We start from the raw sequence: 17,838 nt of genomic DNA, 5'->3' as shown, positions 1-17,838 counted from the left end.
TTGTAAGCTATTTTCAACTTTAATTTTAATGCTAATTTTAATTCTAATTTTAATTTTAAGTTCAATTTCAATTTTAGTTTAGTTTAGATTAATTCACCTTAGCTGATGATTCCCTAGTCTCTTCTAATTATAATCAATGACTGCGGCGAGAAAACTTATAGGCTGTGGGTACTAAATAAGCATAGATAGGTTTATTTGTGTGTATTGTGTATCGGACTTTAAGGGGTACCTTACATACTCCTGTGATGTGAAATAGACTTAAGAGAGGACTGTACTACTCGATTTGTGAACATACGAGCCTATATGGCTGTACCCTTTTATTCAATAAATAATAATAATAATTAGAAATATATCAGTCTTCCGCGATGCATCGATCATTGAAAAGATCGATTAACATAGAGGACTTTACTCGACGTGACAAGTGTTTCGAACAGTATATTGATCGACCAATCAGGAGAAAGGAATATTGTCGAGTAAAGCGCTCTATGCTAATCGATCTTTTCAATGATCGATTAATCGCGAAAGATTGATAATTTCTAATTCGAGAGTTGGCATCACTGTGACGACATCCGCGTAAACTTCGTGCGACACGCCGCGCGGATCGTAGCTTCGTATAATTATAATTGTCGCGTGTTGTTCTTTCAATTATGTGTCGCGTATAATTAACAAAAGCGCATATAATATGTGTACGATTAAAATCGGGAGTGTCGTATGAATAAAGTCACGCACGATTGTCGGGAGTTCTCGCACCATCTCCGATTATCTTTGTCTCTTTTCAGATATGTTTTTAAAAGGAGACAAAGGTATAGTTTAATCGGAGGTTAAAGTTAATCGACGTTGGTGAAACCGGCCCAAAGTATCGCGCGATTAAAACCGAAAATGCCGTGTAAGTCGTGTACGATACGATTAACGTCGGGAGTGTCGTTCAAATTGTCGTGCGATTATTTTATTTTGCTGATTAATGCGCGCGCGTGATCGTATTTTCGCCAGCGTGTGTGTAAGTGCCAAAAAGACGCTAACGAAGAAAACAGCGAGAGGAGGAGGAGGCCCGGGGAGGCATCGGGCACCGGTGGAGCAATCATCTGGTAATTAGATTATAATTAAAACTAATTTATATAAATTAATATTATATAAATATATAAATAAATTATTTAAATAAATAAATAAATATATAATTATATATGTATATAATTTATATAATTATAATTTTTATAAATTTATTATTTAAATTTTTATTAAAATAAAGTTGAAAATAAGTTAATATTAAGAATAAAATTAGAAAAAATAATTTGCGAAAATAATAAATAAGATAATTTGCCAAAAAAAAAAAAAATAAATAAATAAAATTTTACATTAAACTTTATTATAATTAGATTATTAATAATAAAAAATTGTATTATATATTTATATATATGTATATAATTTTAATCTAGTTTATACAATTTATAATTATTTAACTTACTTTTTAAAAATTAAATTTTATTATATTTTATATATAATAAATATACATCTAAAGGATTCGAATAATTAAAAAGTTTAATAATTTTTGTGATGCAATTTTATTAAATATATTTTACGATACGAATAAAAATTTAATTGCGCATTATTGACTTTTTCACATATTAATTATTTTGAAAACTATTTTGTATAAATATAATTTATGTTTTTTATATGTTATAGATCAACGCTTTGTACTATAGAGCTGTTGCGCATCGTATCGGTGAGTATATTGCATGTATATATATATATATATATATATATATATATATAATATTATTTGTATATGTATTAATCACTAAATATTAACTAGAGCGCAATTAAAAAAAAAAATTATATGTTAACACTTTTATATAAAAAAAATTTAAGAAATTATATGTTAATTTTTTCATTATAACAAAATGCGAATTACATAATTTTCATTAAAAAATTATAAAATATATGCCAAGCAAATAAAAGTATTAAAAATTCTCGTTTTTTTGGTTCATGTACATTTACATATTTATTAACATGATTAAAACTTTCTGGCGATTATTTCTGTTATATATTAAAATATACAAATATAGAGGCTGCGTAACATATTTTAAATGAGGCCTTGTAAAAGATTACAAGAAAGTATAGTCTCAAATAAAATATAAAATATAAATAATAGTAATTAAATATCTTAAAAAATACTATCTATTATACATATATGCATGTAGATATCATTCTATATAATGTTCAAACAACTGAACTGATAATTATAGCTTAAAGAGCTGTGCACAATAAAAGGAATAAAAAAACAGGAAATAGAGAACAGAAAACAGGAACAGGAAATAAGAACAGTTCAATATCAAATAAATGAAATGTAATTTAATTAATACAGAATAGAGATATTTCATCACTTTAGCACTATTCCTCTGTTTCTCTATTCTGCATTATTAAATTATATTTCATATGTTTTATGTTGAACTGTTTCCTATTCTCTGTTCTTATTTTCTATTCTTTATTCTCTGTTCCCTGTTCCTTATATATTTTACTGTGCGCAGTCCTTTAAGCTAAGTAATTATCAGTTCAGTTGTTTGAACATTATATAGAATGATATCTACATGCATATATAATAGATTATATTTTTTAAGATATTTAATTACTATTATTTATATTTTATATTTTATTTGAGACTACATTCTTGTAATCTTTTACAGGGTTTCATTTAAAATATGTTTCTGTTTCTATTAGACACATTTCATAAGACATTAGATACATTTCATAAACATGTTGTATAATAATAAATAACAAAAATATTTATACTAAAATATAAAAGTCATATAGCTTTTTTGGTCACGTATTATTACTTTCTGTCTGCACCTTCTAATAAAAAGAACAATAAGATCAGAACAGAAGAGCCGCGAAGTACTGATCTTTTATGGAATTTATGGTATCATTAAAACACGCGTTTTGTTGAAAGTCTAAAAATATATTAGAAAATATAGGTCAAATTCAAGATTCATTAAAATCACAATTAAATAATTATATCAATTGTAACTCTTCTCTTTATCTTATTAGCTATTATTTTTTTTAAAACTCATTATTTTAAAAGTTACAAAAATAACAAATATTGCTATATTTGAAACTAATGCATATATGTTTATAAAATGTTTATAAAAATATATATATATAATATTTATTCAAGATTAATTAAATGCATTTTAGATGCATTTTTATTTTTATAATATTATTATATTTAGAATATTAATATATAAAATACTTTGAAATTGTAATAACTTCTAAACTAAGTATGTTAAAATTGAGTAAAGTGTAAAAGTATGTTAAAAGTTTATATGCATAAAAATATGATACAGATTAAAGTATATTATATACCTAAGCAAACTTTCGACATCTCAATTTGCCAACTTTAACAGCTTGTTATTTAAAAGTTATCGCAGTGTCAACATTTAGGAATTAAAAAGTTTCTTCTTTAAATGTCCTTGGAAATTTGCCATTAATCCACTATACAGCACCATATTGCACCAATTGGCAATTGCGGATTTTTCCCTCTATATGTAGCGACTATAAACATAACAATAATAATTGCAAAATAATATGTATAATTTTAAGTTATTAAGAAAATGTAAGATTTTACAGTTTTAAAATATCGTGTATGTACATATTGTGAAAAAGAATTTGTTTTTAAATTCTAAAAAAGTAATTAAAAACACATTAAAAAATGATTAAATTTCAATTTTGCTGACAATTAATCGTCTCATAATGTAAGTTTTCAATATAATTTTTTATATAATTATTTATTTTACGAAATTAAATTTTACATTTTTTACTGACAATCTATATGAAATTTATATCCTTATACAAAACAAGGACGAATTATTTGATTATGTAAATACAAAAATTAATAAAATAATTCTAAATAAAATTTGTAATATAATTATAAATTGTTATTACAAAAAATTATCTCTGAAATTAAAATTTAGATTTTAATTATCAATAAATAAACAATTAAAATAAAATTTTATTATTCATTCTATATTGAAATTTATTATTTGTTTTTCAATAAATAATTTTCAAGTATGAATAAGAAATCAAGACAACCGACCCGATTTCTTCCTTATTTTTATTTTAAATTTTCAATTAACCGTGTCCACAAAAGAAGGATTTTAACAATGGAGAAAAGAAAAATATCACAAAATTCTATAATCGATTTTTGCGCTTTGCGTTCTTTCTATACACTAATCATATATAGTCAGCAAACAATTATGCATTATATGTAATATGCATCGTGGTTATAAGAATTCTTGTAAAATTCTTATATAATATTGCAAAACAATGTTCTGGGCTAGAAAGCCAGAAGGATAATAGCTTATGGCAATATCTAATTGTTGTCTAACTTTTAAAATTTTTGAAGTGCAACAAATTACAAAAGAGACGCGGTGTATATAGCATTTTATTAGGTAGTTAGTTTATAATAAGATGTAGATAGCGATATTAACTGCTCTTTTTATCTAAATTAATTATAATTTTTACAAAATATAATTATACATGAAATATAAACATTTATCTTGTGTCTTTTGCTATATTTAAGTCTATGTACATTATCACGTCTCTGTCAAATATTCTAATATAAATTTTAAATGTGGATTAGCGATTCTATTTTGTGATCAATCAGTATACATTATTCCATTTGATGTTATATTGATGTAATGATAACGTTACATACAATACACATTGATCTTTATGCGATGGGGGGGAGATAGCACACGTCAGTGCGTAAAAGGAAAAACACTGTCGTAAGTCGTATCCATTCGAAACCAGTCAAGCGTACGGGACGGATAGTCTGCGTTGTGAAGAAGATCGAATGTTAAAACTGCTAGAGGTTGAATGTTGTGTATATACATATGTGGCACTATGTAATCTTTGCTAGGAGCAGATGATAACATATATATAATGCAATATACTTATAATATTAATAATAAATTAAATATCGAAATATATATATATATATATATATATATATATATATATATGCGGGAAACGATTAAACTAGAACAATATTACGCAATTTAATATTATAATCTTATATCTCTATATTATAATATACGTTACAATATTAATATATAGTAATATGAATGTATAATACATTATATTCTAAATTGTATTAATGTTTAACTGATATAGTTTATTACATTATAAGTAAAAAAAGATAGTGATTTAAACGTAAATTACAATTAAAAATACTTGAAAAAATATACATATAATACAATATACTTTATAAACGCAATTGTACAGAATTTGATTTAAATCTTATGAGAGGAAAGTAAGCTTTAATAAAGCCTGCTTTTTTTAAATTTAATAAATTTAATATATTAATATATAGATTTTTTAGTTTTGCAATTTTTTGAGAAGATTACAAATACTTCAAGTCTTCCACAGAAATCTGAAACACTATCTTTATTCTTTTTTAATTTTTAAAATTAAATAAAATATTAATTTTAATAGTGTTATAAATATTATATTTCTTAAATTCACGCAAATTAATTCATGGATTTTGCATTGACTGCATTATGTGTAAAATAAAGTAATGCAAAGTGAAAAACAAGATATATAGATATAAACATAGATATATAAAACTTTTTAATTAAATCTGCACATCTCATTTTATATTAAATATATCCATTAAATAGTAAATTTGCGAATTATTATTAAATTATTGGATTTAATAAAGTTTTCGCGAAACTCGTATCCCGAGTGTGAAATATAATCAACATGCAAACAAGCAAATTCATTGAGAACAATTCACGGGGGCAGTTCTGGTTACAATTGTAGATTTGAGTAAATGCAATGAAAGATGCATCGGTGGATGTCGAGGGACATTGCAAATCGATAAGTGCTAAATTTTAAATAATTAATCTGTTCTTTAGGTATATATTATTTTTGCATCTTCTTGCAATTTATATAATATAATTTTATTTGAATTAATTAATTTTATTTATAATCAGATATTATTAAAAATTTAATGTTATATATATATATATATATATATATATATATATATATATAAAAGATAGGATGTAGCAGTATAGCAAAAAGAACAGATTATATTGTATATATAGTAATTTTATATATTTAGATATATTTGCAGTTTATTTTTTCACATAAAATCTATATATATAAATTTATCATTATATGTGCAATTTTTGTATTTTCAAAATATTTAACTAAAATAAGAATAATCTAAATAAAGTTTTCCAAGAGTTAATTAAAAAAATCAATTCTGCGATGATAAGAACGTTTAGAATATATTGTCAAATGTTATTTTTAACAAACTTAAAGAACAATTAAAACTAAATCTTGATAACAATAAATAAACTGTAAAAAGTGTTGATGCGAATAGTTTCGCTGGTAGTACTCGATATTATAACCATTTTTTACAATTTAGTCGAACAGAAAATTGTTGTATCTCGCGTTATCATAGACGGCACCTTTTCTCGGATTGCTCTGATACATAATTCTCAATTCAAAGTTGTTCTCAATTCAAAATTATCCAATATAATTATATCATGTAAATTAAACTTAATTTATAAGTTAAACTTTTGTGACACTTTATTTTTCATTATAAAATATGTCTGTGAAAGGTTTGAGGAAAAAGAATTCTTGAATATAAATTAAAATTAAAATGTGATAATTTTTAACGAATTAACATTTAACATTTGTTGAGAGATTGTGAAAATTTAATATATTTTTAGGAAAAATTACATAATAATAGCAGTATATTATTAGCAAAGTGTTACATTAGCAAATAAAGAAATATTACAGCTATAAAGGGAAATCGAAATATTGATCTTGAGAAACTGCTTATAAAATAGCATTATAAAATTACAGTACATTGCAGTAATAATGCAATAAGATAATATATTTTTCATTGAAAATGAGATTTGTCATTTCTCATTTACCGCACTTAAATTTGAATGAGCTGTCATCTTTGACATTCCATTACATTTGTCTACTTTCAGGCTGAAAAATTGCACATAAACGTCGAATTATCACTTGACAGGTCAGTTTCAGTATGCGTCTGGTATTTTCCCGTAACTACATTCACTTTTCTCTTTTTTTTCTCGTCCAACATGCATACATGCGTATGCAGGTACGACCGGCAATAATTTCATTTGTCTGGTTTACCAGTCGGCTTTTTATAAAACGAAGGTGGGAAGCAGATGTAGGTACCAGGAATTTATTCACAAATGAGACGAAGTGTGTTGTTTCTTACATTTGCAAAACTCGACACTACATGATTTTTTAAGCCATGTATTCATATCACGTGATTACGTAAAATTATGATGTACCATATTAAAATTATGTTAAATGGCTTGTATACTCACTTATGTATAGTTCTGAACTACGGAGAGGACACACAATGTTTTATTCAAAACTTTACTACTCTGTGAACCCACGGCATATGACGTAACATATATTAATAAACTGATATAACATGACTCGACATATTCTTTTGGAATATGTTAGTTAACTTTTGAGTACTAAAATATTTATAGTATACATTATAGAGTTATAAAACATTAATTACAGATAAGCTTTTAATGAAAATTGGAATGAAGATTTTATTAGAAGGAACATAAAAAGCGTATAAAGCAAATTATAAAAATATAAGTAAAGATATTAGAGAATTTTCGCGTACTTGAAGTACAAGGAATTTGCTTCTATAAAAAAAAAACTTATAGAAGCTCTCTGCTGTGAAATATAAGAAGAATAAAAATACGAACTGCATATTACAAGGTGGCTGGATAATGAGGAAATAATTCAAAGCAAATGCTTCGTAATAAAGCAATAGATTATTCATATGAGATATGTAGAATATGCTCGTGATTATATTAAAAACAAATGAAAATGCTTTTAATTTCGGTTAAGAGTATTTGCTTTACTTTTATTCTTATAAATCAGTTTGTTGCTGTAAAGTCATATCGCATATTGCATCTAAGTAATCTAATACGTACTATTTACATAAATTATAATATTAATACAATACAGAATACAAGAGAACAGAACATAAGCATATGGAAATTATAATAAAAAAATTAAATAAGTACATTTTCAGTCTGATATCTACGACAGATGAGTATAATATTTTATATGAATATATATGTTTATCGCAATTAAAAATCAATTTATTAATGTTAAATGTTACATGATGATCCGTTAAATTAATTATCTATTTATACTCATTAATATTTATCAATCAAATACACTTAAAAATCTTGATTTACCAATGAATTTTAAACAATAAAATGATGAAGGATTCTTTATCAAGCAAAAGAGCCCTTCAATCTTGAATCGAGGTCACTGGTCTCCTCTTTTCATAATAAATCTCACATCATCTCAAACACACGTATCGTGATAATTCCAGATGGGAGAATAGAAGCGATAACGTTTGTCCCTTTTGTACGAAGCTGCCAGCGATAAACGTGACGGAAGTAAATTGCTTAAAGCGCAACGTGCGTCTCGTATAAGCTATTTTCAATTAATTTGTGGTTTTAATAACATGAACCGTACTATGCCTTGGGGATTTGAGATTTAAGTTTTTTATTATTGTTATTTTATATTGTTATGCTTATTATTTCAGTTGAAAATTATTTATTACCACAAATCCCACATTACTGTATATTTTCTAGAATCAAGCGGTTTTTGCTAAAGTAATTTTTCTTAATAGCATGTTCTGTATCACTGTTTTATCCAATGTCAAACTCCGACACGAGTATTTTAATTTTCTATACAACTTAACTGACGCATACAATGTTTTATACAATATTTATATGCAGTATATTATATAGTATATGTGTGTGTATATTGTTCTTAATATATATGTAGACAACGAATATTACGTAAAAAACGCAATGATTCAGTTTGATTTAATAAAAGATAATTTATAAGATATAGTGTATTTTGTGCGTGAGCGATTTATATACTTTCATCACGTTTGCACTCAATTTCTTATAACAGGGACTCGTTTCTTTCGCCATGATACGCTTCATAAAAATCATAAAATTTCTTGAAGTGTCACAGCAGCATCGTGCATTTACGTTTTTTACATTAAATACAATTTTCAAATCCAACATTATGTTTAGGCGATAGATACTTGATTTTTCATTCATTATGCATGTGAGAAATAGAAGAGATAGGTAGCCGAAATATTAATTCTTTCTTTCTAACTCGAGTATCATCTCCGAGTACATCCTCGGAATACAATTTCTGAATATTGTATAACATGAGAATATCATCAATTTCTAGCATTTCATGCTCTTCAAATTGATGCTCGTTCAACATAATAATCATTCAATAATTCCATTACGTTCGGCAACGTAAAGCAAAATATCGTTTGTTTATTATGCTATGATAGTTTCGTAGATGTTATTTTTCTTTTAAATTAAATTTTTAATACAGTAAATAATAATCCACATCTATCTTTATTATTAAATAATTATTGTATACTTACCCAACAGTTAAATATATAATATATATAGTAGATATTAAATATATATAGTATCTTTTTACAATAAATTATATTTTTATATTATTACATTTTAAATACAGTTTACAAGTTTACAAGGTTTAATTTTTAAAATGTTCTTTTTTTTTGTTAAAAAAATTGACTTTAAATTGATCACAGAAATCTTAGATAGAAAATCTCATTATGTGGAGTATAACCGCAAACTTGTGATTGTTTTGCAGCAATAATTGTAATAAAAATTATCCTTTTATTTAATTATTAGAAAATATAGCTATATAAGATCTGTGAGCTATGTGTATATGTATATGTATAGATGTATATATTAGATATTAGATGATAATGTAAGCGCTTTTTGCAACAAAGGTAAAGAAATTAAAAATTTCTAAAAAAATAATAGGAATCATTTTTAAAAGAATAGATAGTATGTTGCGCGCGCAAACAAATTGAGATCCGCGCAGCCAGATAACAGCAAGAATATTAGTTCATATTCATATTCTAAAAAATATGGTATAAGAGTCTACGCACTTTAAGATGTTTAATTTAACAACTTCAAAAAAAATTTAAATTGTTTTTCTTAAATTAAATGCATAATTATAGTCTATTATATATATAGACCGTAAATATAAGAGATAAAAAGAGTACTGCATTTATCAATCAATAGAAATGGAAAATACAGAACAATAGAAGTGGAAGATAATATATGTATAGAAATGCAATTCCAAAAACTTTAATGTATAGTTTATCATTTTATTGGAAAATATTTAGTTTGGAAATATATATAAAATAAAATATAATCTAAATTTAAAAAATGTAGAAAATTCTAAATTTAAAACATTTAGAAAATTCTAAATTTAAAATAAATTCTGCGCGCATAAATTATGCAACATAAAAAGGGGAAAAAGATTAATCTCTCAGTTCACGTTCTTGTTAATATCTCTAAATATGAAAAAGCTTTAAACTGATTCATTTTAAATGGTCAGTTATTACAATGATTAATATCATTTAGTCGACATTAATTCCTGTACTTAAAACTTAAATAACGAATAATTTCTTTTTATTATTCTAAATACTATCTAAACCTACTTCATCAAAAACTGTCTCTTACATTTTTCAAATAGCGATAGAATGAAATTTAAAGAGCCATTGTATCTACTACAATTAAAACTAGATTTCTAAATATTGAATACTTTATCACTACAGTTTTTTTATGTTTTATTCTAAACATCTGCCATTTTTTGTAACAGTTATATAAACTGCCTGCAATTTTTCTCTAAAATATTTAATGCGATTGATTTATTAAATGCAATAATTTGCAAAATAGTAAAAGAAGATAATACACGGACATAAATTGTTTGTTTCATATTAAAATTATAAATAAACAAATCTGCTGATGTTTTTTTATTATTAAAATTGTGAAAAGAACTAAAAATAACATTAAAAATACCGTATAAAAACAAGAAAAAATGTTATTATTTATGAAAATATAACTTTAAATTAATTAATTAATTAATAAATTTATTTTGTTTAAGTTAATAAATTTATTAAAGTTAATAAATTTATATATCAAAACTAAGAGAACAATATAAAAAACAGATAAAATATATTTGAATAAAAATGTTTAAAAAAATTGCAACATCCTTAGTGAAACATGCTATCATGATACTTTCAATTACAAAAATATATTATAATAGAGACATAATTATGATTGTAATCTCCGAAATAACTATGCAATGCTATTAACATATGTAGATAAGTAAAATGCACTGGTTCGCGATCAATAAAAAAAATAGGTTGCAAAACAAACTGATATTGATTACAGCAATATCGTTAAAACTTTAGAAATTCATAAGTCATTATTAATAAATGGTGGAACACATGTGTTCATAACAGCTGAGCGATATTTTTAAAGTTATAGAGCGTATGCTTTGGAGTTTAAAATTTAAATATACAAATAAATAAAATATTATTCAAATTTATAATCGTCAAATTATTTAAATTTGATTCTGTAATGAGTTTTTACTTTTTTTTAGAAGTATATATTATTTTATTAAGATTGATTTACATATTCTCTTCTTTTACTAATTTGCATAACATAATACACATTTTATTTGAATATTTGATGAGTTCAATATTGAAAAGTGAATATATTCTTTATTTCTTTAATAGAGCATTTATACTAGAAAGCAGAAAATCAAATTTAGTAATATAATAGTTTGCGCGTTATTTCTTGCCGCTTAAGTGAATAGTGTAAGCGCATTTAAATCTTCTAAAGTATTGTACTTAAAGCCATTGTTTAAATCTGCAACATAAAATCATCTGTCCTTTCTGTCAAGTTTTTCAATTTATTTTGCCACATATTGTCGATTTAATTCTCATGTACTAACTATACACATAATTAATAATTTAAAGTTAATAAATTAAATAATGCTTTTAAAATATTTTCTTTATTTACATTCAACTGAATGATGATGATGATTTTATAATAATATAGGTTTAAAAATTACAATTAACATTGTTAATATAATATAATTATGTGTATCCATTTGTTGATATATATTAATATATTATGCAATAATATGATTATACTTTTAAATATTTTCGATATTTTCTTCAATCTGTTTTGATTCAATCCGTTTTAATTGAATTCGTTTTAAATCAAAGTTACATGCTATGCAGAAACAATAATAAATATTAATTTATTATAAATAAATGCATTCTTTATAAAATGTCCAAACAAATTATTACTTTATTCTCAAACATTATATTTTAGCGCGTATATTTCGTCACTAAAGCTTCAAAGTTTATAACAAGCCTTTATACACACTAATGAGAATAATAATTGTATATATGTATACGGTAGTACAATATATATTCTGATTTGGTAGTTAGAAAGAATGACAAGAAGAAGATAATGAGTATAACAATGTCATTCAAAGTGTAATACAAACTAAAATAAAACAATGTTCATGATGAAATATCTGTTAATTATATGTATATTATATAAAATGCTTATTGATAAGCAACTATAAGATTTAAAGATTATTACGAAAAGATGGAATTAGATGCTAAATAATATTTATTTTTTTGCAAAATATATAATACATTTATTTATTGTATGTATAAAGTAGTTATATAAAAATAATTATATACATATATACAGGATGTTGAAAAAAAAGAGTAATATATTTTAAGGGGATTTAGTATGCCCAAAAACAAATCGAAAAGTCTTAATAAACATGGGTCCGCAAATAAACCGTTTTTAAGATATTTTTATTTTTTTATATATTTTTTTTATTTTTATAATTCTTATTTTTTCTTTAAAATTTTTATTTTTATTTATGCAAAATAATAATAGTAATAGTTTTACTTTATATGTATATCTTAAAGTAGATGCTCAAAATTATCTCCTTCAATGTTTATGCAATGTCTATAATATTGCAAATATCTGAAAAACGACTCATTTTCGGACCCATGTTTATCAAAACTTTTCGACTTGTTTTTGGGCACACTAAATCCCCTTAAAATATTTTACCCTTTTTTCAACACTCTGTATATTAATAAAGCATGCTAATAATAATAAGAAAAAAAAAAGTTTGAAAGCAAAACAACTATATGTTTATGTATAGTTGAACAAACAACGTTTATTTCAATATATTCATTTATTTCATAGTATTCACAAAACCTTGTTGTTACATTATAATAATAATAGCTTCAAGATAGCGAATGATTATCATAAATATATAAGACGTATATTTATATATAACTACATTAATATATATGTATATCAAGTATTACAAATAACATGAAACTTTATTGTCATGATATAATTAATTTATTTATTATTAATTTATTATACACGTATTAGCTATTCAGCAATTGTACAATCATAATTGCATTATAATTCAAGGATTGCTTTTAACAAAGATCATTATGTGAAGCACGAAAGTGGTAATATTATGACATCATCTATAACGGACACGTTGTTTTTGTAATGTAAAATTAAACTATATATAATACTTAATTCAAATTATAGCAACATCCTCTTTAAGCTGAAGTCTCTCGCACATTGTTCGACTATTCATTTTAAACGTTTGTACCTGGCTCTCTGCCATCCTCTGCCGCCACCTGATGGAGGTCGATTTGAAACGATCTGGAAACAATGCGAAGCGCAAGCAAAAGATCAAATATTTGCTAAAGCTATTTTCTCCTAGCTAAGAATACTGTAAACTTTGTGCAATTTCTGCAAAATTTACAGAAATTCTAAATTTTTTGCAATCACGCATTGTATATATGCATGAATATTATTGCATTATTCAAATTTCCATTTTAAGCTTTGCCCGAATTTATTATTTTTTCTCTTTAACAGAGATAAACTTGCATTTCTAATATTATATGCATTATATATAATTTTTGAAAATGTTTTTTTCAGTATTAAAGATCAATATTTTCCAATAGAATTTTTCGCTATCATACAACTAATAAACCGCACCGTAAATGGCTACTATTGCAGATTGAACTCGGGAATAACAAATTGGTGCACAAATTGGTTTACGGTTCCTCTATTAAACTATTTTTTGCTTAAAAACTTTTAATATTTTCAAAAAATCATTTATGATCTCTAGTTTCTAATATCTTTATAACTGAAAAAATATATATATATATCTTTTTAATATATATATTTTTTAATATATATATATATATAATTATATATATATATATATATATATATAAATATTTTGATTTTGCATAAAGCTAAATTGATATGTTTCTTTAAATAAATGAACTGAATAAACATATCGTTGCTTTAACCTACGCGACAATGATTTCACTGTGTGTGAGAATGATACTAACATTAAATCAAATATCTATCTATTCGAATTAATATTGTCTAGAGGTTTCTATTCCGAAAATAGTTAACAAAAATATATGTGGCAACCTAAATAAAACTTACTAGCTCTGAAATCTTAAAATAACATTTTTCAATGTGTATACTAGTCGCATATATACGTGCGCTAAATAAAATATGTGAGATACTTGTATGTAGGTATGTCCTGCTGTATAACGTTATAAAAAAGAATGTACGCGCGTATTTCTGCTTTATAATAAAAATAAACATAAGAAAGAAAGAGAAAGAGGAATCAAATCAATAAATTATAGTAAATACGTCTTTGCTCTAATATATCAAAATATGTATTTAAAAAATATAATAAATAAAGATAGTTTTTAAACATGAAAAAAATAGCTTCTAAAAATAGAAAGTAATAAATCTATAAACATTTCTTGTTATTCAAATAGGAAAAATTGGGCCAATTAAGAACCAAACGCGGTAATTAAAATACAAGTAAATTTTTTTTTCCAATGCAATTTATGAATTATTCAAAGTCGAAATGGATCGCCTGAATTTTTTTTTTCTTGTTATTTATATGATTTATCTGATGCTGACAAATTTATCAATTTTAAAACTTGATATTTATAGATGACTTAAAATGTAAACATGATATATTTTATTTGTTTTTGAAATAAATGAGATCTTTTAATTGCTGTTGAAATATATGACATTGAATTTTCAAGCTACAATATGTATTACTTTGTTGTGCATATAAGCCTTATATTTCATGAGCTAATAAATATAAAATAATATCTGAATTATAAATTAAACATTAATTTTATTACTACCAGATTGTGTAATTAAAATTTTATAAAAAATTATATAAATATTTTTTTTATGTTTTTAAAGCTTATTAAAATATTTTAATTATTTTATTTTACAACACAAATACATTGCTTTTTCTATAGTTAAAACTTTTATTACAGTTTAAAACTTATACACCAGAAAATGAAAGAAAATATCCTTTGTAGCTTTAAAGTTTAAATGTCATATCTTTAAAAATGAGTAAAAATACCACTTTATTCATATCGTAGCTATCTTATATATACACAAAGTTTCATGCACATTGATAACTTCAATCTGTCGGTGGTGCTGCCTGGTAAGAAATATAAGGAAATGCTAAATAAAAACTGTCCATCCTTGCGTGTAAAACATTTTACCTTTGAAGATTAACGATCTACAGGCTTTGCAGCTATATATCCATGGGCGCGATATCTGCATCACAATATCCGACCCTTTGGACGAGATATTGGACGAGTCGATACTGTCTATCTGACGCTTCGAACAATATAATTTGACGATTTGACGCTGTCTCTCCGATTCGACAATATAACAATATAGCATTGTCAATGGAATACAGTTTAGCTTTAATATTTTGCTGTGCAGCAGATGTAATTATACAAGAGGGATAAAAAAATGTAAAATAATATTTACCTTATTAAAAAGTAAAATAAGCGCAAGAATAAAAGCTTCAAATAAATATTTTTAAAATAATATTGCTAATGTCTTCTTTTCGTATGTACAACATTAAAATTAAAATCGTATTTTATTCCAAGCAGCAGATAAACTGTATCGAATCGTCAAATATATTATTAAAACGAGGAATATTTGTGAATGCAAAACAAAAATAAAATGTCGCGCTCGAATGTCATTTGAATGTCAATCAAGTTACTTATATAGAATGGAGTTATTATAGAATACTAATTAATTACCCGAGTTACATGGTATAAGTTCTGAGCGTTGAAATCCTGTTAATTCTTGCGTTTCACGACGTCGCACAGTTGTTCGATTCATCACGCAGCAACATTTGCAAATTACTAGTTCAAAGTAATCTCGAAACCTGAAACACACAATATTACGCTCATGTGCCTGCATCTATAAACAATCTTTTGATCATCTAATTAATTAAATCAAAATGCATTAGATACAAAGGACTATTTATGTAAAATAACACGGTGTGTGCGGTTATACATAAATAAAATTTCAATAAGTCGAAGATAGCTATATTATATCATTACATTACAATCAAGTAGATTAGCGCTTTGAGAGAGAATTCAGGCCAAAAAAGAATTGAAAAAACTTATTATGTAATAATACTCCTGTATTTATATTATGTAAAAAAGAAGATGTAAGATAATTTTTTTTAAACATAATATGAAACTTTTATCAAAAAATGAATTTAAAAGCTAAAAATATTAAGAATAAATATATATAGATAACAAGCATAAGCTGTTAATAAACATAGGAACATAGCACATTATATTTCCTTGTTTTTTCAATATTTAAATAATATGTTATGTAGAACTCACGCTAGTGTAGTATTTAACAATTATTTAACAATTTATTATGCAGCATCTATATGTGTAATCTAATAGATATGAATTGAACGTGATAACTGATAACAGTAAAATACCAGAAAACAGTTACTGTAGTTATTGCATTTTGCATATAATTATTTTATGATAATAACACCCAATTATCCATTTGTGATTGTTATGCTATTGCACGATATCATTTTAATAAAATAATTATTAAATTCATATAGATATTGCGGGTATACAGTGGTCGTTGAGTACATACAATAGTGGAGAGAATGCAAATATTGCGCCGTATTCACCGTAGATGTCAAACCACAAATTTAATCAATTTGTCGTTGCAACATAGTAAGATAGTAAGGATTAGAATCATAATGCGTTTAGTATGCGCAATTTAATGAAACAGTTCTAAAATGTCAAGATATATTTATCATAAATGGGGGGTAATCCAAATATTATTTCTAGAAATAACAAAAGTTTAAATTTTAATGTAACTTTATTTTGTAAATATAAATTTAATTTAAAATTTAATTGCACGTTAAATGAGATTAATCATAAAAGTGTTCTGATTGTATTGTGTGCTAATTATTCCTATAATAAAAATCTTAAAAAACGCATGAACAATCTAACATATCTAATACAGGGTATTCGTAAAATTATGAAAAAATTAATTATTGTTTCTAATGATTAGACTCTTCAGAAAATGTGTGTGTGTGTGTGTGTGTGTGTGAAAGAATATATTTAAAAATATAGGAAAATCTTAATAGAACTGTTCTCCGTTTAAAAAACAAAAAATCTTAAAAAAACGCATGAATAATCTAACATATCATCTCCGTGGCGTCCGTAAAATTATGAAAAAATTAATTATAGCTTTCAATAATTAAAACTTTTCAGAAAAAAAAGAATATATTATAAAATGTTTGTAATAATAAGACAATAACTAATAAAACTTTCTGTTTAATAGTACTGACCTATACATATATATATACATATATATATAGATATATATACTGAAAATTATTGGACAATTAATGAATAGAAAATTGCCGGAAATTTCGATACTAATAGAATCATTTAAGAATCTAAAAGGATGTAAATGATATAGCAAACTTTAACAACAAGATTTC

The 17,838-nt window shown here is 24.4% G+C and overlaps 1 protein-coding gene and 1 long non-coding RNA gene across 2 annotated transcripts in view; one reads left to right on the top strand and one right to left on the bottom strand.

The window, feature by feature from the left end:
- Window positions 1–662: 662 nt before the first annotated feature.
- Window positions 663–17,838, top strand: part of LOC145933871 (uncharacterized) — a 46,176-nt gene continuing 29,000 nt past the window's right edge. Inside the window, exons 1-2 of the long non-coding RNA XR_014424936.1 lie at window positions 663–1,085; window positions 1,681–1,720. This is a non-coding gene — a long non-coding RNA (uncharacterized LOC145933871). The remainder of the gene's footprint in view (window positions 1,086–1,680; window positions 1,721–17,838) is intronic.
- The window catches only part of LOC145933870 (tachykinin-like peptides receptor 86C), a 46,452-nt gene continuing 41,983 nt past the window's right edge, over window positions 13,370–17,838 (bottom strand). The window contains exons 7-8 of the mRNA XM_083033882.1: window positions 16,109–16,236; window positions 13,370–13,658 (exon numbers count right to left, since the gene is read on the bottom strand). Of these exons, the coding sequence (XP_082890008.1) occupies window positions 13,531–13,658; window positions 16,109–16,236 (256 nt within the window). The 3' untranslated portion in view covers window positions 13,370–13,530. The remainder of the gene's footprint in view (window positions 13,659–16,108; window positions 16,237–17,838) is intronic.

This window comes from Prenolepis imparis, unplaced genomic scaffold, assembly GCF_030444845.1.
Source record: "Prenolepis imparis isolate NDT839.2.m4 unplaced genomic scaffold, iyPreImpa1.0 SCAF_3, whole genome shotgun sequence".
Taxonomy (NCBI): Eukaryota; Metazoa; Arthropoda; class Insecta; order Hymenoptera; family Formicidae; genus Prenolepis; species Prenolepis imparis.
Note: the sequence above shows the minus strand (reverse complement) of the source record. Positions and strands in the feature narration are given on the sequence as shown.